General features: G+C 36.3%; 3 protein-coding genes across 3 annotated transcripts; 1 reads left to right on the top strand and 2 right to left on the bottom strand.

The window, feature by feature from the left end:
* Positions 1-162: 162 nt before the first annotated feature.
* On the bottom strand, positions 163-6,790 carry LOC107631688 (DEA(D/H)-box RNA helicase family protein). Its single transcript, XM_016335246.3, has 19 exons — positions 6,343-6,790; positions 5,890-6,069; positions 5,493-5,561; positions 5,285-5,391; positions 4,884-4,962; positions 4,236-4,409; positions 3,974-4,122; positions 3,608-3,703; positions 3,105-3,207; positions 2,952-3,014; positions 2,666-2,727; positions 2,347-2,443; positions 1,963-2,081; positions 1,830-1,872; positions 1,514-1,615; positions 1,286-1,381; positions 1,084-1,167; positions 726-1,000; positions 163-578 (listed from the first exon to the last, which is right to left on the bottom strand). Exons 1-19 carry the CDS (start codon positions 6,700-6,702, stop codon positions 563-565), a joined length of 2,274 nt encoding a protein of 757 aa, XP_016190732.1. The 5' UTR covers positions 6,703-6,790; the 3' UTR covers positions 163-562.
* Positions 6,791-7,462: 672 nt separating this feature from the next.
* Positions 7,463-12,716, top strand: LOC107631605 (microtubule-associated protein TORTIFOLIA1). Its single transcript, XM_016335136.3, has 6 exons — positions 7,463-8,503; positions 9,253-9,444; positions 9,943-10,045; positions 10,133-10,761; positions 10,844-11,725; positions 12,144-12,716. Exons 1-6 carry the CDS (start codon positions 7,700-7,702, stop codon positions 12,336-12,338), a joined length of 2,805 nt encoding a protein of 934 aa, XP_016190622.1. The 5' UTR covers positions 7,463-7,699; the 3' UTR covers positions 12,339-12,716.
* A 449-nt stretch (positions 12,717-13,165) lies between these two features.
* Positions 13,166-20,409, bottom strand: LOC107631514 (DNA polymerase I B, chloroplastic/mitochondrial). Its single transcript, XM_016335019.3, has 12 exons — positions 20,020-20,409; positions 18,488-19,238; positions 18,060-18,251; positions 16,882-17,561; positions 15,966-16,413; positions 15,610-15,705; positions 15,206-15,298; positions 14,925-15,119; positions 14,747-14,839; positions 14,448-14,660; positions 14,205-14,294; positions 13,166-13,879 (listed from the first exon to the last, which is right to left on the bottom strand). The coding sequence occupies exons 1-12, from the start codon at positions 20,124-20,126 to the stop codon at positions 13,718-13,720; spliced, it is 3,120 nt and encodes a 1,039-aa protein (XP_016190505.1). The 5' UTR covers positions 20,127-20,409; the 3' UTR covers positions 13,166-13,717.
* Between the last annotated feature and the right edge of the window lie 1,931 nt (positions 20,410-22,340).

Here is a 22,340-nt window from a genome sequence, read left to right as displayed (position 1 = left end):
ATGTAAATTTTCTTAGGGACCTATTTAGGTATATACTAGAAAATTATTAACTTTTATATACATTGTAATATCTGTTATCCATAATTCCAAACAAAAGATCAAACTAATAGTTCAAATCAAATCCATTTGACTCCTACCTTATCATTCCAAGTACTATAAATATTTAGCAATGAATAATCTCTATTCATAAATTTAGAATTCGATTCTTGAATTACAAAATTGAGCAACTATAAATATTTAGCTATAAACCACAACTCAAATTGGGTCATGAATGAAGTTCACATGATACAACAATCGAAACTCACAAAAGGGTATGGGAGATGTGATTGTTAACTTCTCACATTGATTATCCACCAGTCACCATGGTAACACAAAATCACCAAAAGGCAACAATTAAAACTCACAGGTGGTAGGAGCTGCTCATTTAATCACCTCCATTGGTGACTGGATATGGTACAAGTCTTATGCCTTTGCACCCATGTCAGATTAACAATAAGGTCTTGCATTGCAGGTGCATTTTCATTCCATGAACACATTTTTAATAAGGATCGTTAGCCTCAAACTACCTGCGCTTGTACCTGAAAAAGAATTTGAATGAGATATTGAAAGCAAGTATAAATCAGGATACAGAAAAACTACCAACGTTAGAAAGAAGTTAATACTTTATGACTCAACCAAGATGAAACTAATCAGATGTAAGATATGGGATTGATTTGAGTAAATACCTTGACTTGCTCTTGAACGAACTCTTAGATTTCTTTCCTGCTCCAGCACCTCTTCTTTTCGGCTTTTTGTCCTTCATGTCAGCCTGGAATAGCTCCTGCATCTCCTGTGTCCTTGAAGACGACTTACGTGAAGGACGATCGGTATTCTTTTTGTTCTTCTTCACGATCTTGCCTGAATCCATTGCCTTCTTGACAGCCTTCACTGCTTTTGCTCGTCGATAAGCGACATCAACAAGTGAAAGTCCACCCTTTTCTTTCTTATTTGCCCCCTTAGCCTGCAGTTCATGTATTAAAGTTCAACAGAGGTTAAGGAATACGAATTAAATTACAACCTTAAATGCAAACAGGAAGTGCATACTTCTGGTTTGTCATCATCTCCTTCATCTTCCAACATCTCTCTAGCCGCTTCCAATTTTCTACGCTTCTTTCTCGGCAAATTTTTCTGCATTGGTTAAAAATCCATGCAATTACTGAATAATGCATGGAAACAAGTTTGAATATATATCCTAATAGGTACAATAATAAAAAAGCTGCATGCAAAATAGGGGGTCCCCTCTTACCTCTCGCTCTCGCTTCCTCTTTTCCTTCATTTTGAGGTCTTCGGCTTCCTGAGCACTTATTACCTTTCCAGAACTCTTGTCGTTATTAATAGATGCCTGATAAGAAACAATTTAATAGAAGGGAAAGAGCCAACCCTATTAAAATGCATTATAATGACCTCACAAAAAAGGGAAAACTAATTGCTTGTAATTTGAGGAATATCACAACAATGAAACAAGAAATTTTACCTTTGCTGCCTTTGCAGCAACCTTCTTTTCTGTCTCTGTTACAAACCAGGTTCTTTTGGGGCGGGAAAAGATCTCTTCCTTATGAGCAATCAAGTTTTCAGCCTGCCCATTTTATAAGAGCATGATTATATTTGAATGGTAAATCTTAGGAATGAGAAAATGCAGTGTGTGAATGGAAGGTTCAAAGCCACATAATACAATACTACTATTAGGAAGTACTATTTCTTAAACAATAATGTGAAGTGAACACACAGAATTGTAATCCAAGGCATCCCAAAACTCCAAGCAAACAAAACAACGAATCGCTGATCTATACCTTTGTGGCCTCCATTTCAGCTTTTCTTAGGGCTCTTTCTTCCCTGGACCCCAAAAAGAAGAAAATTTGAGAACTTGAGATGTAAAAATACAGTACAGTAGTTAAAATAAGAGAACCATTAACAATCAAAAACCTCTCTTCTTCAAGTACTTCTGCAATTTGATCCTCCAATTGCTCAATTATATGAGACCATTTATGTATGGATTGTTCGGCTACAATTCGGCTCTTCAGCTTTGAACCAGCTCTCTTTGCCTAATCAATTGAAAACCAGCGTTAACAGAAAGATTATAAAAAGGATAATAAAAATCACTGACTTTCTTTTTACTCTTTTAGTTTCTACTTCAATTTTGTCTAAGCAAAGAATCAGTAAGGTATTCAACTAGGAACATCCAAATAACTAGTATTAAGATCACGCATCAGCTTGCATAACTATACTATCTTAAAAGACATGAAGAAATTATGAAACTAAGCTGAAAAAGGGGAGTAAAAAATTAACAATCATGGGAAAGAAACTCACAATTGCTTTTAGAAGTGACCGGTCATTATCAGTCACAAATGTGACGGCGCATCCTTCTCGGCCAGCTCTTGCTGTACGACCCACTCGATGAACATAGCTTCAGAATAAATGTATTGATTAAAGTTAACAGGAGACACAGAGAGAGAATAAAATGATGTTAAAGGCAAGACCATTAGACCAGCATGAGATATTGTAATAAGTAACAATTAAGGTAAGCGAAACAAACTGAAGGATGGAAATCGAGAGTTGTAACACATGAAACGTCAAAATTTTATTCATCAAAAGCAGAGTTGACAACAACATGAATCACAGACTCTACCTGGTAAGATCGCGAGGACATGCATAGTTGATAACTGTTTGAACACCTATGATGTCAAGGCCCTATAAGTAAAATACGTTGACAGGGGTCAAATATATATCCAAAATTCCAAAGGAAAAAGCTAATAAGACACTATGACAACTTTGGATGTTTCTATCTAACTGAAGCAAGTTCACTATCCTTATGTGTCCCAATATAAAGGGTACAGACAAGGCAACGGAATGATTAATACTAATGTGGCACTAATAGCCAAATAAAAGAAAAATGAACTTTAATTGATTCTTACACGAGCAGCCACATCAGTTGCAATCAAAAAGTCAACTTCTTGCTTCCTGAATTGTTCCAAAGCCTATCAATCATAAGCAAAAAAATCTTAGCATAACACAAATATAAATATTAAGCAAACCTTACTGCCAATTTATTAATTTAAGAAACATACTTCAAGGCGCTGGGCTTGAGTAAGATTTCCATGAAGCTCAGCAGCTTTCAGACCAGCTAATCCAAATATAATCTTCAACCTATGTGCAGCTTGCTTTGTTCCACTGTACATAGAGATGATAGATAATCAACAAGTTAGAGAAAATAAGACTAGCAGAATGAAGTCAGTGCAAATGAAGGAGCTAGGACGTATACTTAAATCTAAAAGGTGGGAATAGAGATTTTTGGCTTATTTTTTCATAAACATGTTCCAAATGGAGGAAGAACCATCATTTATACATTGAAATAACTGAATGGATGACTAATCACCAGTGGTTCACACATCACACACAGTAACTATTAATCTACATATGGATAATGTCACTTTAGAGCAGCCTTCTCCATTGATATGAATACTGGAGAAGCAAATTCAACGCCAGATTACAGTCAATATCGCTAACAATTAAATAAACTACATGTACCAAGAAAACTATTATTCAAATAAGCAGGGAAAATGAATATAACCTGAAGATGATAACTTTAGAAGTAAAAGTTTTGGAGCACATTGCAAGAAGAACTGCTTCCTGATTTGCTTCACGCAATCTTCGTATCCTAACCACCCTGAAAAAGAAAAACAACAGTTAACTTTAAGGGTCTCCACTCTCCACTCAAATATAAAACTGTGCTAACTTGAAATGAGTTAACTTGAAATGAGTTTCACATGATAAATTGATAATTTGCATAATCAGTATTAGGGGGAAAATAATATATTCCACAGGAGCATGAATATGACATATAGAGCCAACTACCATAGTATAGAGTACAGAAGTGGATGGAAATGAATGATGAAATTATTATTAAATATAAAGGGAAAGAAAATGAAGAAATTACTCCTCAGTCAAGGCTGCAGGCCGTTTAGCAGATGGATCAGCAGAAAGACGCACGGGTTTTGTTAGGGACAACTTAATAAGGTCATCAACCTCCTCAGTCATTGTTGCTGAAAATAGCATTGTCTGCCTTTTCTTGGGACACATGCGAACCTATTAAATAACCAACTGTTTTGACATTTTCTTCCAAAAACTGAAAGCAATTAAAATTTAAAACAATATTTGGATTTAGTGATCATTGCATTGTTGATCCTAGTAAAACATACAAGTTCATGAATTTCAGCACTAAATCCAAGCTCTAAAAGACGATCCGCCTCATCAAGGATTAGCACAGCAAGATCATCCAAATCCACTGACATAGAATTACGTAAATGGTCTATCATACGTCCTGGGGTAGCAACAACAATGTCTGGCATTGATCTCAAAGCAGCTTCTTGCACCTAGAAAAAACAAATGACCGCTTCTAAGGTATAATAGCAAAGTACACAGTTTTCCTCACCAACTAACTCTATAATAGGGAAATATTTAAAAACAATAAAAAGGCATATTGCGTTATCCTCCTGCAGACATAATTAGAAACATACAAAGGCAAAACGTGAAAAAAGCACCAAAAATGAAATCATTAACTATTTGGTTATCAAATGCATTGCAGAATTACATGTCTTTTATATTAACGTAATACACTTCCAGCAGTGTAGCAGGAAAGAAACTCTCAGTTGAAATCCATAATTGATTATTCATGTCAAACTAACAGGAATGGCCCATGACATTTTTCAGAATTATACAAAAAGCAACCAGGCTATTGATATTTTTCCAAACAGGTACCTCAACATCTGCAGGAGTGCAGATGACCTCTATTTGCCCTAACAGTAAGCATATGAAATTACAACATCATGAAGAAACCAGAATCAAACCTTCGTTGACAAACCCCCAACAACCAGGCAACATCTAATATCAGTAAATTGAGCAAGCTTCTCTATCATACTGTGAACTCTGCCAAAAAAATCAGGAATAAATATATTTAGAAAGATTACATATGTATATTAAAAAAGGTGCTACCATATTTTACATCTATAACCTTCTACCACAAGTACTTGATTCATTATAATTAACTAAACTGATGATTTTTTAACAAACTACAAAGCATGCCCTTAGCCTTAATATGAGAATTTATGAGATCGTATTTAATATTACAAGAGAAACCACTTCATTATATGAATACATTTGTCATTTGATGACGGAAAACCAAAAGCAATGTTCACTTCGATCCATCTAGTTACAAAAGTGGTCCATAAACAAATACGAAAATACTTACTGTACTGCTAACTCTCTGGTTGGTGTAAGAATAAGGACCCTTATTGCATGCATGCGTTTAGGACGGAACAACAACCTCTCTAATGTGGGAAGTGCAAATGCAGCTGTCTGCATTAAAACACAGACGATACAACTCAGTTACCAAGAAAAGAAAAGTGGATAGTGTCAGAAGGTAACAATCATCCCAAGAACAGAAAAAGAAGCACTACCTTTCCTGACCCAGTAATGGCACTTCCACATATATCACGACCATTCAACGCCAATGGTATACAAGCTGCCTACCATCATTCAAACCCAAGAACAAAGTAAATTTTTCTAGTGTTCGACAAAGCATGAAATCATACAACAAATAAAAGTGACGATAGTTGGCTACTTGCACATGTTTTATACTTGGAAACTGTTCACACATCAAAGTCTAAGGTTGATTCATCTAGAGATTCTAAGACCATTCAAAATAGAGTTGCAAACATACAACCGCACAATGGATTATGATGAATTTATGAGTGTAAGTATATGCAAGCCTCGCAAGAGTAAATTAGTAACAAAAACCACATAATCAAAATGTAAAGATTCAAAGACAAACAATAACACAAGGTAAAAGCAAACCTGAATTGGCGTTGGTTTAGCATACCCCAAGGCCTCACAAGCCCTGAGCAAAGGCCGTGACAAATGAAGCTGCAAGAACGAATCCGCATGGAAAGATGCTCCATCAGAAGGAGCGAAAAAGGACTTGCTATCACCCGCATTGCCCTCCTCTTCATCTTCTTCATCTGGTCTATAATCTTCCTAAACAAGTCCAATCAATTAAAAAAGAAAACACAAACAAATAAGTTCCTTTTTTCAATCAAATATTAAAAACAATTTAAACAAATTTAAACAAATAAGCACTTATTTTTCTGTCATGATTCAACTTGAACCTATAAGACAATATCTTGAAACAAGGAATTAAAAATAAAGAGCATCTTATTCTGCCATGAATCAGCTAAATAAGCTAGTGAGAAAGTTGTCCTTGAAACGTTCATTTAAATAATGAAAAAAAAAAGTGTGAGCTAGTTTTACCTGTTTATCAGGTTCGGAATCTGATGAGTCGTCAACGTCGTTGTTTTGCGAAGGAACCGCGAGAGGTGTTGAGCGCTGTTTTAATGCTTTGGAGATTTTTTCATCAACGGAGGTTGTACTCCGGCGAGCGTGCTCCTCCGCAACTGACTCAGTGTACTTGGCGAAGTCCCACGGAGACTGTGTTTTCTTCTTCTTCTTCTCCTTTGAGATTCTAGAAGCTTCTTGTTCGTCTTCTTCTTCTTCTTCTCCTTCTGATTCTTCCGGTTCGGATCCTGGTTCTGATTCTGGTTCGGATGCTTCTTCTTCTTCGGAGTGTTCGATCTCTTCGTCGCTTTGGGGTTCGAATAAGAAGGGAGCCATTGTGTTTATGGTTCAAGTTTTACGGGTTCGGTACTTTCGTTCCTTTTGCCGCTACGAAGAAGAAGAAGAAGAAGAAGACAGGGTTTAGAAAGGGTTCTTATTCTTTCCTCCTTCTCTTAATCGATGGGAATTCTTGTTTATTGGGCCGGGTCGGGTTGAATGACAAAAAAGTGTATGATCTTGTTAGGCCCAATAGATACGTTGGTTGGATCTAAGTAATGGAATCTTTTATCTTTTATATTAAACTAAACCGAGGTTAATTTGTTTCTGGGCCCTCTTCTAAATCTAAATTCTAAAAGAGAGTATTTAGGTAATATAGTAGACAAACGGGCCCATCAAAAGATACCTAAAATTTCCTCATATCCCTTCCCTTGCAATTCACATAAACAAAAGGGAAAAAATATTATTGAAAAAGAATTCCAAAGCAAAGATTACAATTATAATGTTGATGGTGATGATAACTAAGCCCAAACAAATGTTATATTCTTTGATATATATGCTAGTAAACTAATCACTAAAAATAATAAATTTGATAAATTAATTAACTAATTACTATTATTATAAAATAATTTTACATAAATAATTAATGGTGTATTATTGTATCTAATTAATTTTTAAATTTATTATTTAAAAAATAATTAGAGAAAAAGTCTATTAGCAATAATAAACTCATTATTAGTGAAACAGAAGAATATAAGATATAGTAAGTAAGTATATTGTAAAAATGAATTTAAAATGAAACAGTTCTAAAGATTTGTTTATTCAAAATGATGTCTCTCTTAACTGTTATGATGATCATTTTTTTCAAAAAAACTCAAGCTTGTATCTTTTTTCCCTCACTCAGGTCACGCTCATCTTCGCCTTCTTCTTCATGTTCCTAGATCTAGAATAACGGTTGAGCTTTTCCTTTCACTCTCACCAAAGCAACCTAACGCACCCTCCAAAAAATCTGAAACTCCATTCACCAACATTGCATTTGAAACTAGACACAAAAACAATGAGTTCCCAGACTCATACTCGAACCTCTAAACCCACAACAAAACCCTCTCAACAACAACACTCTTCATCAAAAACACCACAATCACACTCACACTCTTCTTCAACGCCTTCAACAACAACAACAAATGCTTCGTCTCTATCTACCCACCTTGCTATGGTGGAACTCAAGCAGAGGATCCTAACTTCCATTTCCAAGCTCTCGGACCGAGACACACACCAGATCGCAATCGAAGACCTCGAAAAGACCATTTTGACCCTCTCCCCTGAATCAATTCCAATGATACTCAACTCCCTATACGACGCCGCATCAGCTGACCCTAAACCCGCCGTCAAGAAAGACTCTCTCCGCCTCCTCACCTTTGTTTGCGCTTCCCATCCCGACGCCGCCGTCCCTCACCTTACGAAGATCCTCGCTGCCGTCGTTCGCCGCCTCAAGGACGCTGATTCCGGCATCCGTGAGGCGTGCCGTGAGGCAGTTGGAGCACTTGCCGCTCAGTATTTGAGAGGAGGAAGCAATGGCAATGGTAATGGTGGTGGTGATAATGGTGCTGGAGCTGGTTCGGTTGTGGCGTTGTTTGTGAGGCCGTTGTTTGAGGCGATGGGAGAGCAGAACAAGGGAGTTCAGGCTGGTGCCGCGGCTTGTTTGGCGAAGATGGTGGAATCCGCCGGCGGCGATGGTGGTGGTGGTGGGGCGCTGGTGCCGGCGTTCCAGAAGATTTGTCCAAGGATCTGTAAGCTGCTTGGAAGCCCTAATTTCTTGGCGAAGGCTGCAATCTTGCCTGTTGTTTCCAGCTTGTCACAGGTTTGCCACATTGCCTCTTTTGAGTTTTGAGCCATTGTTTTTAGATGAACTTGGAATAAAATGAAATGAAATGGTCTAGGTGAATGTGTTGATTGATCTAAATTGTGGAGTTTGGAGTGCGTTTTTGTTGTCCCTCAACCCTGTTTTTGAAAATTGGTATAAATAACTTGGATTTAATTGCTTGTATGCAATAATGGTTTATGATAGAATGCAATGGTCTCATTTGATTCTTGAATCTGAACTTAGATAGTGGCGAAATGGCTTAGTTTAGTAGTAGCTGTAGTTGTTGGTCAATTGTGTTTGGAACTTACGGTTTATATTTTAAGGCTGACATTCAGCTATAGACCAAAGGGTATGTTTGGGCAGATAGGCGAGAATGTAGTGTTTATTTGTTATACTTGATTCATAGGATTATATAAAACTGAAAAAATTTTGTTAGACATTCAGTTTGACATGGCCGTATGAGACTTGTGTTTGGAATGGGGTTTTATGAACTGCACTGGAAGATTTGGCGCCATTGTTTATCAGCTTTAGCTGGATGAAGTAGAGATCAGTGCAAAAAATATTCATATTCTTTTATTTTGGATCTGTCAATTTCTTGTTGCATTTGTCCAACTTTTCAGTGCTGTTTTAATTCTGTCCTTGTCTTCATTTAATGAAATTGAATAAACAAACTATACTTTTATGCTAGTAAAAGACGAGAAGAGATCTAGTACGAAACCTGAGCAGTAATTGAGTTTTGATTGCAGGTTGGAGCAATTACACCACAAAGCTTGGAACACTTGCTTCCTAGCATTCATGACTGCCTTACCAGTACTGATTGGGCAACACGTAAAGCAGCGGCTGACGCATTAAGTTCCTTGGCTCTGCACTCTAGGGGTTTGGTTGCCGATGGAGCAGCATCTACGGTAGCAGTACTGGAGGATTGCCGGTTTGACAAGGTATTTGAGTGAAATTTCTTATCATAACTTGTTGAACTTGCTTCTTGGTATCCCATTTCTTCTCTCTCTCCTCTCTCTGAAGATCAGAACAGAAGATCCACGCTATCATTGCTTACATTTTTTTTTTCTTTAAAAAAGATAAAAAATTTCTAGGAAGGAAATCTTTTAATAATGACATGGACACATGTTGCCCTCAAACCAATACAGGAGCTTATAAAATAGATTTTTTCCATTGACTTTATTTTATTGCTGGAATTCTATTGTGTCTTCTTTAAATATCATGAAATGAATAATGTATTGCCCACAGAAAGTTTATAGTAATTAGTAAATGTCGTGTTACTGGGCTAGCAGGTGTCAGTTATGATAGTATTATGTATGCCTCTTGTATGTATGCGGCTGAGGGTTATTTGTCCAAGCATGGTAGAATAGCTGATGCATTTCTTTTTCTGTTTTTTCATAATATATTGTGTATGTAAATAACATTTTCCTGATATTCAGATAAAACCTGTGAGAGACAGCATGACGGAGGCATTGCAATTGTGGAAAAATATTGCAGGGAAAGGAGATGGATCCCCTGATGATTCAAAGCCTGTATCTGGTGGTAGGTATATGTGGATTGTCTGCCAGAATCTATTTTTTAGTCACTTTGTCTTTGTTCACCTTACTGACAACTGTTTTTGTGCTTTAGATGGTGACAAATCTAGTGCATCTCCTTTACCAGAAACAAGTGCAAAATTAAATCTTGGGGACAGGAAGATTGATCCTTCAGCAAAGGAGTCGCCCGCAGGTACTTCAGATGTGGATTCCACTGGCAAAGCAAAAGCAGCTGGCATCTCAGAGAAAGCGGTTGTAATATTAAAAAAGAAAGCACCTGCCTTAAGTGATAAAGAATTAAACCCAGAATTTTTCCAGAAACTTGAAAGAAGGGGTTCGGATGATTTGCCAGTGGAAGTAGTTCTTCCTCGGAGAGGTCTCAATTCTTCAAGCTCAAACAATGAGGAGGAATCTGGGGCTAATGCTAAAGATTCAAAAGAGAGAAACATCCCCAATCACATGTTAGACAGAGGCAATGATAGAAATTCCAAACAACATAGTTTTGATGATTTTGCACCTGATAAGAGGATGAATGCAAAAGAACTGAGGGCAAAAGCATTTGATACTGATGATAGAACTGAAATTGATCAAAGGGAGGGTTCTTCAAATCTTGCCGGTCAATCAGAAGTATCCTTCTCCAATAACAGGGGAAACTGGTTGGCCATCCAGAGGCAGCTACTGCAGCTAGAAAGGCAACAGGTTCATTTGATGAACATGCTGCAGGTATGGTCTACATGGCCTAAAAATATATATATAGTTCTGGCATATGTTATTTTTAAGTGATAAATGTTTTAAAACTTTGCAGGATTTCATGGGTGGATCTCATGATGGCATGGTGACACTAGAGAACAGAGTTCGAGGTCTAGAAAGAATTGTTGAAGACATGTCACGTGATTTATCGATATCATCTGGTCGTAGAGGTAGTAACTTCACAGGGTTTGAGGGGTCCAGTAGGCCTTCTAGCAAGTATAATGGTTTTAATGACTATTCCACTGCTAAATATGGAAGAGGTGGTGATGGACGTACTCCATTTAGCGAAAGATTTTCTCAAGCAGATGGAAATGCATTAGGTATGAGGGGAAGAGGGCCATCTTGGAGATCTGACACGTCTGAGGGATGGGATTTTCCTGGGTATGGTGCTTCCAGAAATGGGCAGATTTCCACACGGAGGGCTTTTGGTGGTAGTTCTGTTGATGCGAGATCACCAAAATCAGTTCCTGAAGGTGATCAAGGGGGCAGCAGGAGAGCTTGGGATAAAGCAGCACTGCCCATTCGGCTTGGAGAGGGGCCTTCTGCAAGAAGTGTCTGGCAAGCTTCCAAGGATGAAGCTACCTTGGAAGCGATTCGAGTTGCTGGGGAGGACAATGGAACAGCTCGAGCAACAAGAGTTGCAATCCCCGAAATGACTGCAGAAGCTATGGCTGATGACAATGTTGGACAAGATAGGGATGCCATCTGGACTTCTTGGAGCAATGCAATGCATGCCCTTCAAGTGGGTGATATTGATTCGGCCTTCGCAGAAGTGTTATCCACTGCAGATGATCTTTTGCTTGTAAAACTTATGGATAGAACGGGTCCTGTAATTGACCAACTTTCAAATGAGATTGCATGTGAGATTATGCCTGCCATCGGACAATTCTTGCTGGACCAGAACCTGCATGATATCTGTTTCTCTTGGATTCAACAGGTATGACTTCTGTTTAGATTACCTTTCTTTGAGCCAGAATATGCAAAGTTGCTAGTCGTAAGAACTTTTCTCCCCTCATTTAAAATAAGAAAATAAACACACTTTCCACTTCCCAAATTTAGTAGGTAGGGACAGATGATATAGGAGTCCTGAGTAGTTTTCCAGAGCCTAAACTGGTGGATCTATCTTCTTTAGAAAAATAATTTTAACAATAAAATACCATTATCTGTGGATTTCACTAACTAATTTATAATTATTTAGAAATTCAAGAAGCGCCACAAGATCAAATCTCATGATGATTTTATGTGACGGTTAAAATGTCATATTTAGGCTGAAAACAGTTCTGCCTCTGCTTTACTTCTATCTGCTTTATTTCTTTCATTGAGGCTTAAATATTGATTTCATTGTCATAATTCAGTTGTTGGAGATAGTGTTCGATAATGGTCCCGAAACCTTTGGGATTCCAATGGAAGTTAAGAAAGAGCTCTTACTGAATTTGCATGAAGCTTCCTCAGCTGACACAGCTGAGGAATGGGAAGGTATGCCACCAGATCAACTTCTATTGCAGTTGGCCTCGGCCTGGGAAATCGATCTGCAGCAGCATGACAAATAGAGAGCATACAATGTTATCTGTTAAATTCTATCATAAGTTGACTTTTGAATTGGAGTGATTTCCTCGAGTCTCCACCGGAAAAAAAAACCAGCATTACAATGGAACCTATTGATGCTATATTTCTTTGAGTTTAGTTAATGAGAGAATTTGTTAAAGTTTTGAAAATAGTAAGTTTTCATGGAAGAAATAAACTTTTTAGGCATATGATAAGCTATATTTGGTTATCGGATATATCATTACAAAGAGGGTAGTGTTTGGTGGTGAAGAGGTGCTCAACTAGGCTACTTAAAAGCATTGTATAAAATATAAATCGAGACAGATGAACAGATCTTTTCATGTAATTATTATTATTTGTTGTGGAATTTCTCTTGGACTACATACACTTATCTCAGTTGCAGTGTTCATAAGATTGAAACCCTAAAATGTGAGCATTAGTCTGCGGTTAGAATCTGGCTGCAAAATCTTTTAATTATCTACCAAATCTTTTACAAATATGCCTAATGTGTTAAACATAATATGGAACATTTGTAGATTAAAGCTTTTTAAGCTTTTTAAACCAATTTTCTGCCTTTTTTAACCTATTAAAACTTCATTCTTTTTTTTTTATCTGGTTTTATTTTAATTTTTCAATTTATGTGTTTGTTGAGTATTTATCGAAAACCAAGCTTTAACATGACATTTTCATTTTTATGAATATATTTATATTGTTGTTTCTTAAATTTATTAGGAAAAATGGTAAACAAACAAAGACAATTAGAACCAAAGCAAGAACTAATTAGCCTAAGACAATACGGATCACACTCATAATTTGTAAAAGATAACAATTCAGTAAATGTCATTCTCTATATACAATACAAATGATACAGTTTACATGAAGATCCGATATACGCCATATTTGTACATTTAAAAACAGTAATAAGAAGTAAGAACAGCTAGCTAATGCAGTTGATATAGGCATCTTTGCTTCATTTTTTCCAAGTTAAAAGCTGATTACTCACGTTATCTTCATGTGAAAATAATAGGTAAAAACCGTTAAATGATTTGATATATTTGACTAAATTATCATCTAATGGTTTTCACCTATTATTTTTGTATGAAAACAACTCCATATGGATAGCCACCAAGTTAAAACCCAATTCTTTTGCATCACCAAAACAACACAGCAGAACTACAGTCACAAAGATCTTCCTAGAAATCAATGAAGGGCATATATAAAGGCATTGCCTCCATAGATCTTTAGATTACAAATTTACAAATCACCAATAGAACCTTAACAGAAAATACTCCCTGAAGGTTTAACACCTCTCTCCCAAAACAAGCCATGGATTTGTTAACAAAGGGTGCAAAGTTATCCCACCACACCGCCAACGCCTGACCTTCTATTTCCCGGCATACCAGTTTTGAGCACACTTGGCGTCCACAGAGAGGCCGACTTTAAGAATATTCTTGCCATTAAAGGGCTTTGACATGCATTCAACCACTATGGCTTTCGCAACCTCAGCCGACTCTGTTGGCCCTTCCAATATGACTTCATCATGAACCTGCTTCGTCATTACACATGCTTGAGCATATATATGGAACAAGAAAGTTTATAACCAAATCTTACAAAACTAGATGAATGGATTCTTCTTCATTATAGCAATCCAATACTAAAAACGTCGTCGATTTTCTCATGTTATTCGACGAAAGAATCCATAACCTAACTTAACCAATCCCATTTTCTTCAACATAAGTAGAATATATTATTATAATTTTTAAAAAATCGAAACTCAAATTGATGAAACTACTTGAAAAGAACTTAATAAAAAGATATAAGCACATACTGTTGTACAAAAAAGGGAGAATATTCAAGAAATAAACACTAACCTGTAGAAGTAACTTCCATCCAAGGTCCTTCAACTGTTCATTATTCCAAATTTGTAACATAGCACACATGGCAACATCTGCTGCACTACCCTGTTGCATTCAACAAATAAAGAAAAGTAAGAAGAGAAAGCTCCGTAGATAGAGATCGATCAGTACGCGTTTCAAGAGTATTATAACTGGTCTTCAAACTTGAAAGTATAGTAGAGTACTACAGCATTGATGCATTTTTAGAGAATTAAGGACCTGCACTGGAGTATTAATAGCTGCTCGCTCGATGTGACCTTTCTGATAGTTGGTAGCTTGGTCAACCGAAGGGAACCGACGACATCGCCCAAGCAATGTGTAAACACAACTAGACTCGAGAGCTTCTTTCTTACGTTCCTCTTGCCATTTCAGCACCTCTTTTCGATCATTGTACCAAAGGTCAACTGTTTTCTTCGCTTCTTTCACAGAAACCTAAGAAAAATATGTGCAATCTTGTTAAGATAATCAAACCACTCACCCCATGTAAATCCTTTACAGTAAGTCAGAGTTTGGGGTACCTTCCAATCCTTAGAAAGCCCGATTGGCGTCTTTCCATATGCAATCGAGAAGTTAAGCATTTTAGCTTTCCTTCTTTCAGAAGCAAAGGCATCCTGAAATGAAATATGTCAAAATAAATCCAATAAGTCAAAATGAAATGCAAGGTTATTAGCATCGACATGTTGAAAGTCGATTTACCTTCAGGAGTGGAACTGGGGGTTTGTCTTCACCAGGCTGAGGATGCCACTCAAGAAGCACTTGCTTCTCGTTAACTGCATCACAAATATACGGGTACATATTCATTGCAGTTCTTGAATGGAAATCTCCGCCAGCTTCAAAGGCTTCCAACATGCTCTTACAGTTAGCAAGATGTGCAAGGATCCTAAGTTCCAACTGAAAAAAAAGAAAGAGAAACCTACATCAGTTGAATGAATTTTCTTCTTGTTTGTTGAATTATAATGGGAACGTAAACTACTAACCTGACCGTAATCAGCAACTATGAGAGAATTCCCAGGAGCAGCTATGAATGCTTGACGAATTTTGTAACGGTCCTTTTCCAGAGCGGGTTGATTCTGATTACGAATTATATGTGAGTCGGATTAAACATGTTGCATTAAGAAAGCCAATGCTCAAACTAGTCCATGAGATATCCATATTTGAATGTTGGTTCAAATATTCATAATGCATCTACCTAATTCTAAGCTCAAATTATTGTAATAAATTTGCTGAGAATGCAACAAAACCAAATAGCCAACAGCTAAGTGTTGTCCCACTAGGTGACATCGACTATATGAATCAAACGATACTAAAACGACCTATCATATATAAAATATAAAACATTTAAAAAGAATCTTGTAAGTCTAGGGAGTGGAGTTAGAAGAACCTGCAGACTCGGCCTTCTTGCTGATAAGCGTCCTGTCTCGGTATTGATATTTATGGAACAATGAATACGGTGGTCCTTTCCTAATATATTGCGTCCCTGCGACGGAAAACAAATGAAGCTAATGCATAGAAGATATAAAAAATAAATAAAAAATAACAATTGTTCCAAAAGAGTTCAAGATACACATACAATCTATGAATGCTATGATATACCATCCTCTCGAAGATATGCAAAAACAAATATGTACTAGCCTTCGGATACATTTGAAACAACTTTTACTGGGATAATTTGATAAACAAAACCAGACTAGCAAAAGAAAACAATACAAAAATTTTGTAAGAAAAAAGAGAAATTACCTGCAAGGGAAGGATGAAGTTAGAAATCAGAGAATCAATTGAACAGACTTCACATAAAGAAGCAATTGCATGGCAGGCTTCTCTCCCTTCTTCCATTGTTGGAAAAGCAGCAAGGGCTGTTCCGTAAGCAGATTTTTCTATTTCTACAGGTTTAACTTCAGTTTGATAAGAATTTCGAAAATCATCATCAAGTTCCAAGTCACAATCGTCATCAAAGACATCAAAGTCATATTCCGCAGAAACTTTGCCAGCCAAGACCTTCAAAGCATCACCACTAACTGAGGGCCAACCACTACTCGTGTACATCTCAGTCCGCAGGGGATAGCCAATGCTAGTCAACTTAATATCACGATATTTTGTTGGAGTCTTCTTTCCTTCTTCAATCACTTTATCAACATTGGGAATTTTGAAAATCCGCTCAGTCGGGATCATCTCGTCATGGTTTCTCCTGTAACGGATAAGCAGCAATGAGACAATGAATTTTACTAATGTATATAATTTAACCAGTTGATTGCAAACAGCAAAGAATAAAAAAGAAATGCAAATATTTTCTCCTCCAACAGATGAGTCAGAGAATAAGTTTGGAGTGACTTCTATTCTATGGAAGAGTAATGACACCAAATTTACATGAATGTAAAAGGTAGAAAGCAGACTTTAGAGAGCATGGAAGTAATAATTTTATAGATTTCAATTGAATTATTTCAAGAATTCAAGCTAAGAAGAATGAGGTAAAAGCAGTTATGCCCCAAAATAAGAAACTAAGGAATAGAAAATTTGACACAATTATGATGATATTAACAAAACAAAGATCTCTTGGTTCTTCAAAACTTAACTGTATGAGAAAAATTTTCAAGATCCAAATTCTCATTTTATAAGGTAGAAAAAGTGCTGCACAAGAGATTTATATAATGTGCACCTGTTAACCGTGCCACCAAAGAGCAGTATCCGCAACTGTACATCACTCCCCACATTCATATACTTGGCATCAGGGCAATATCTAGATGCCCATTTTCGGAATCTATTAACAGCGGCCTCTTGCTGTGCTTTAGCCACTTTTTCAATCTCTTGAAGATGAAACTGATCAACTAGCACTCCCTCAGATTCCATTTTCACTAGAAGCTCACCGAATGGCTGCCAATATTCCTTATAGAAATCATACATAGTTTTATTTGAAACACATACTCCATCGAATTTCCAAGGCATATCCGATAGATGATTCTTTAGACTCTCATAAAGCTTTAGAGTGCTTCTAGCATCCAAGGATGAGTAACATATCCAAGGTATACGTTCATCTCTTTGAAGCACTTCAACGGGAGCAATATTAATGATTTTACCCTCTGAACCATCTTTCTTCACCTTTTTCTGACCAAATATAGTTTTCATTGACACCTTACCAATCAAATCCTTTTCACAAGTCAGCGTAGTCCTAGACATGACCTCTTTGTCACCTGTAAGTGCTTCAAGAGAATAACCACCGACCCAACGTCTTGATGAATCCCACAGTCGTGCCATGTGCATTGTGTCAGCATAAAATCCAGAAACCTTAAATCCGTAGTTCTCTATAACATGACAATCAAAGCTATAGTTATGCCAGACCTACAAAAAGCACCATTGACTTAGACATTTCAAAATTTATTTTCAACATAAGTCACAAAGCCAATGTGAGTTTGTGATGCAAGATCTGTTGTATCAATTTTTTATGGAATGAAAAATGCTTCACTAAAAAGGCATGAACCCTTCTACATGAAACATGAAAAGATAAAGAAGAACAATCGTTTCACCAATTACTTAGTTCATTACAGAACAAGGGATGAACACTTGCAAGGCTGAAAATTTCTTCACATGGTTCATCAATAAGAGTAGAGGCGCACGGACTGCACTCACTTGAACAAGAGGATCTGATATCACATCAAGGATCAATTTATCTTTAAACTTGGGCTATCGGATGGGAAAAGGTATGGTTTTATCTCTCTAAAAGAATCATTTACACAGGTGAAATCAAGCCATTAAGGCTTACGAGGTGCTACATGTCGAGAAGAGTAATAGGGTAAAGAATATAGACAGAAGGCAGGACAATATGAAAGAAAAGTTCACCTTTTTTATGGACGGATCTTTAAAAAACTTCGCAAATTTATCAAAAATCTCTTGGCCCCCACCATCAAGAACATCTACCCAGATACAGGATTTTCCACCTCCAAAATCAGCTTCTGGTCCTGAATATATACTGAAGCATATTATCTCTCCATGATCTACAGGTGTTTCTTGCTTGACATCTATCTTGGCCACCTATGAACCGAGAAAAAGAAAATATTATGTGCCTAAAAATTGTGAATACAAATTGCCAAGAAACTCGTACAATTTTTAATGTGCAATGAATTGAAGAAAGATTATAATAAAATGATAGGAAAATTTCCAATGAATTTATGTTCAGAGTATACAGGTGTTAGAAAAAGATGAAATCATGAACACCACTGCAACCAGGGAACGACCATAACAAAAGTTAGCACAGTCAAGGTTTATACCTCAGTATCACAAGCATGAATAAGATGCCTGTAATTTACTGTAAGCATCTTTGCTACTTTCTCTGCAAGAGAAATGTTATCAACAACCAATATATCTTCGTAGATACTACAAAGCTTGTCTTTAAGTTTCGATTTAGTGGTACGATATTCCTGTCTAGTAGATGTTGTGTTAGCTGCAGCCTTCGCAGTTGTATCCAAGCCATGATTGCCGTTAATTATAGGAACAGCCGCTTCAGCTGTATCAAGTGAAGATACGATCGACTGGGTGCAAAATTCTTCAGTGTCTACAAAAACATTTGAATTGTTCAACACAGAAGGCGAGGCAGGTCCACCGCGACCCTGTAGCTCAATATTGCACCTCAAATTCTTCGGAACAGCCTCAAAATCATTGGAAGATAATGTATTAGATTCATAACTAGAATTGCTCTGGTGAAACCTGTTCAGTCCATTGCATATCATTTTACTTTCCTGTATCTTATTTGTTGCCTCTTCCCACGCCTTTCTACTACGAGCACATATTTTGCTATCAGCAGAAATTCCGGACAATCTCGGATTCCAAGAAGCCAAACCAGCCGTTGACGCAGTTGAAAATTTCCTTGATGAAATATTAACTGGAATCTTGTGTAGAAAATTATGGTTATACTCCATACTGTTACATTTATTCGACCCAAAATTCCCTCTCTTCTTACAGTATGAGTCTTTCAGAGAGTTCCTATATGAAGTGCTGATTTGGAGAATATTGTTTTTTCTCCTGTTCATATCATACAAAGAAAAAAAAAGTTACCAATAAATACAATGTAATAGCCTATTCAACTCTTCAGTTTATCACGAAGAAGTTGCAAGACAATAACAATCACCTAGGGCAAACAAAACAATACCAAAAACCGGTAATGAAACTGGAAATTAGAGATTGCATAACACCACAAAGAAAAACAGAAAACCAGATTGATTTTCCAAACTTGAACTCTTGAAATTCACCATTGACTCTCTTAAAGATTCAAATTGAAAAGAGAAACCAATCAAAGCCAGAAAATAAAAAGATATTTCAGCTCAATAGTAGTCCAAAACAGACCAAATGCTTCCATGAATTCAATTCAACTAATCCACTTCCTAAGAAGAGATAATAAACAAAAACAAATAACCAACACAACTCAACATTCTATGCACACCACTCACACAAACCAACACAATGCACAAGACTACTACCTAGTGCAATGTTTAGAAATTAGAACAGAAACTTCCCACCTCTAATTCACAAGCTAGCAGCATTAGACTCACCCTATGTTCTATACATTATTCAGCAATCATAAGAACAATATTAATAGTGGGAAAAAGAAAACCAGGAATATTAAGCAAACAAACAAACAAACAAACAAACAAACAAACAAACAAACAGAAAGAAAAACAGATGTGACTTTCCATTTTCTATCAAAATCCCAACATTACATTGACAGAGAAAATTCCTTTTTTTTCAGTATTATAATAATTTGAAGATACCGAATGGGGAAAAGATGAGAACTTTGGTAATGAACCTGTTGTGGTGTGACTGAGAAGCAAAGAAGGAGAGAGCAACACGGAAGCAAGAAGGGCAATATGGTCTTATCAAAGGGGTTCTGTGAGTTGAGAGCCCCATAGCCATAACAACAGCTACTTCAACAACAAACCACTCTCAACTCAAGCTATAACCTTGTGGTTTGAAGCAGTGGCAAAAAGGGTAAATATGGGAGTGTTAAAGGGTTATTTGAGGTGAAAGAGGGAAGAAAAATAGAAGAGAAGAGAAACAGAGGGTTTTGTGAGTGGAGGCCATAAACCCTGCTTCTTCACTTTCAACCGGAAAACAGAGAGAGAGAGAGAGAGAGAGAGAGAATGAAGAAAAAAAAATAAGGCTAATAAACGGAATATTCACGGTCAACGTGTTTCTTGTACTCTCTCTTTTGGGAAGTAAATTATTAGTATTATTATTAGAGATATTCTTTGGGAAGTAATTTTTAATATATTTTATTATTATTATTATTTAATCAGTATAAATATTAAATTATTTTTAATAAATAAATTTTATTAATTTATATATATATATTGAAAAATATAAATATAAATTATATTAATTTATGTGTATAAATTTTGATAAATATAAATATAAATTATATATTTTTTATGTATAAAATTTTTATAAATATGAGTGAAAATTTTCTAAAGATAGGAGTGAGATTCAAAAAGTTATAACTCGTTAGTAAATATAAGTGTAATTTATTAATGTGAATCTGGAGGCAGAGATACAAATAAACGGATCAAGATTCTGAAAATCGGTTCGAAGAACAATTTTTCAGATTTTCCACCAGATTTTCTACCAGCCACTGGTGAACTAGGGAATCTGCATTAATAAAATAGTTTGATAACAATCCTAAATACAATCTCAAATGGGAAGAAATTCACATTTTCTCTAATTTAAAGTTTCGTCACAACCCACAACCACAACCACAACCAAAGCCAGTGAAGACTCGGACATATCCGATTTAAGCGATCGAGGCAAATGTAGCAACAAGAGCCTGATTAACGGCATTGTGAGCAACCACAAGAACAGACCTGCTATCATGTGCTAAGATTTTAGTCCAGCAGTTCCTAGCATGTTCCCATAGCTCTCTCACTGGATAATGACCATCGATGATGAAATTCGCAGCATCCAGCATCCAACACGTTCCCATATTTAAACTCATTGTGCTATTTTACAAATGTCTTCATATTCTACAGCTTTGAGTACCCTGCCATCATAGGCACCTTTCTCTATCTGCAGCTTTGCACAAAAATGATGGTGGAACAGAGCTGCACGATAATGAGGGTGGCTTCAAAGCTCGTTTCGGCGACGGCGGCGGGAGATGGACGGAGATGAGGGAGTGAGATTGATGACGGAGAGAGGAAGGAGGAGCTCGAGGGTGATGGGAGGGATGGGTTCACGTTTAGCCGTTGTGTGGAGCTAAGTTGCTGGGTTGGGTAATTGGCTAGGGCATCCCAGCAAAACGATGGCGTCTTGCACGCACAGTGAGACAAATGAGAGAGATCGAAGAGCAGAGAGAGACAGAGAGATGATAGGAAGAGGAGAGAAGATGAAGAAGATTGAAACTTTCAGAGGCGTGAACCAGAAGGTTTCTGAACCCAAATAAAGAACAATTTTGATTTTTTGTTTTTTTAATATGTTTTTGTTTTGTTGTTTCAATTATTTGAAACTATAAAATTAGAATTAATTGAATTCTAAAATTTGATTAATTTAAAAGGATATTTTTGTTTAATCAAATAAAGGAAGGATGTTTAAGTCTTTTTATAAAATTAAATAAATAAATGTTTTTTTTATTTAATTAAAAAGGTGTTTTAGTAAAAGTTGTGATATACTATATATTTAAAAAAAAAAAAATTAAATGCTGACGTGGAAAATAAATTTCACACATCTTATTGTTATTTGTCTATATTTTAAACATATCGGTACGTATAAATTTATTATCGTACCATAGCAAACATCTAGTATCAAAATGAAATTCTATATTAAATACGTTTTTTTTAGGAGATTCGAGCGTGTGTGTTTTGATCAAAGTGTTAGGGCATGATATAATTGTGTGTGGGTGTGTAATAGGGATTATAAATTTACAAGTATTATAGGCATGCTGAAATACGAAGAATTATATATGTTTGTTATGAAATAGACAAATGAAATTTATTATATGATAATAACTGCCTCATAGATGATGAACAATGTTAATAGTAGTCTATCATAAATTATCTTTTTTATTATTGTTATTTTATTATTAATCTATATAGACTAAAAAAAATATGACACCAAAAAAAATATCTAGAACTATAAACG

Source organism: Arachis ipaensis, chromosome B1 (assembly GCF_059453495.1).
Source record: "Arachis ipaensis isolate K30076 ecotype BB chromosome B1, ASM5945349v1, whole genome shotgun sequence".
Classification (NCBI taxonomy): Eukaryota; Viridiplantae; Streptophyta; class Magnoliopsida; order Fabales; family Fabaceae; genus Arachis; species Arachis ipaensis.
Note: the sequence above shows the minus strand (reverse complement) of the source record. Positions and strands in the feature narration are given on the sequence as shown.

Bases quoted from the DNA above. Each gene is read 5' to 3' on its own strand.
- LOC107631605 (XM_016335136.3), top strand. From the start codon at position 7,700: ATGAGTTCCCAGACTCATACTCGAACCTCTAAACCCACAACAAAACCC. The intron at 10,762-10,843 runs GTATGGTCTACA...AAAACTTTGCAG, and splicing joins ATTTGATGAACATGCTGCAG to GATTTCATGGGTGGATCTCA. The intron at 11,726-12,143 runs GTATGACTTCTG...GTCATAATTCAG, and splicing joins GTTTCTCTTGGATTCAACAG to TTGTTGGAGATAGTGTTCGA.
- LOC107631688 (XM_016335246.3), bottom strand. From the start codon at position 6,702: ATGGCTCCCTTCTTATTCGAACCCCAAAGCGACGAAGAGATCGAACAC. The intron at 6,070-6,342 runs GTAAAACTAGCT...GGACTTGTTTAG, and splicing joins ATTCCGAACCTGATAAACAG to GAAGATTATAGACCAGATGA. The intron at 3,015-3,104 runs GTATGTTTCTTA...TATGATTGATAG, and splicing joins CTCAAGCCCAGCGCCTTGAA to GCTTTGGAACAATTCAGGAA.
- LOC107631514 (XM_016335019.3), bottom strand. From the start codon at position 20,126: ATGGCTATGGGGCTCTCAACTCACAGAACCCCTTTGATAAGACCATAT. The intron at 19,239-20,019 runs GTTCATTACCAA...TGATATGAACAG, and splicing joins TCTCAGTCACACCACAACAG to GAGAAAAAACAATATTCTCC. The intron at 18,252-18,487 runs GTATAAACCTTG...CTCGGTTCATAG, and splicing joins TTCATGCTTGTGATACTGAG to GTGGCCAAGATAGATGTCAA.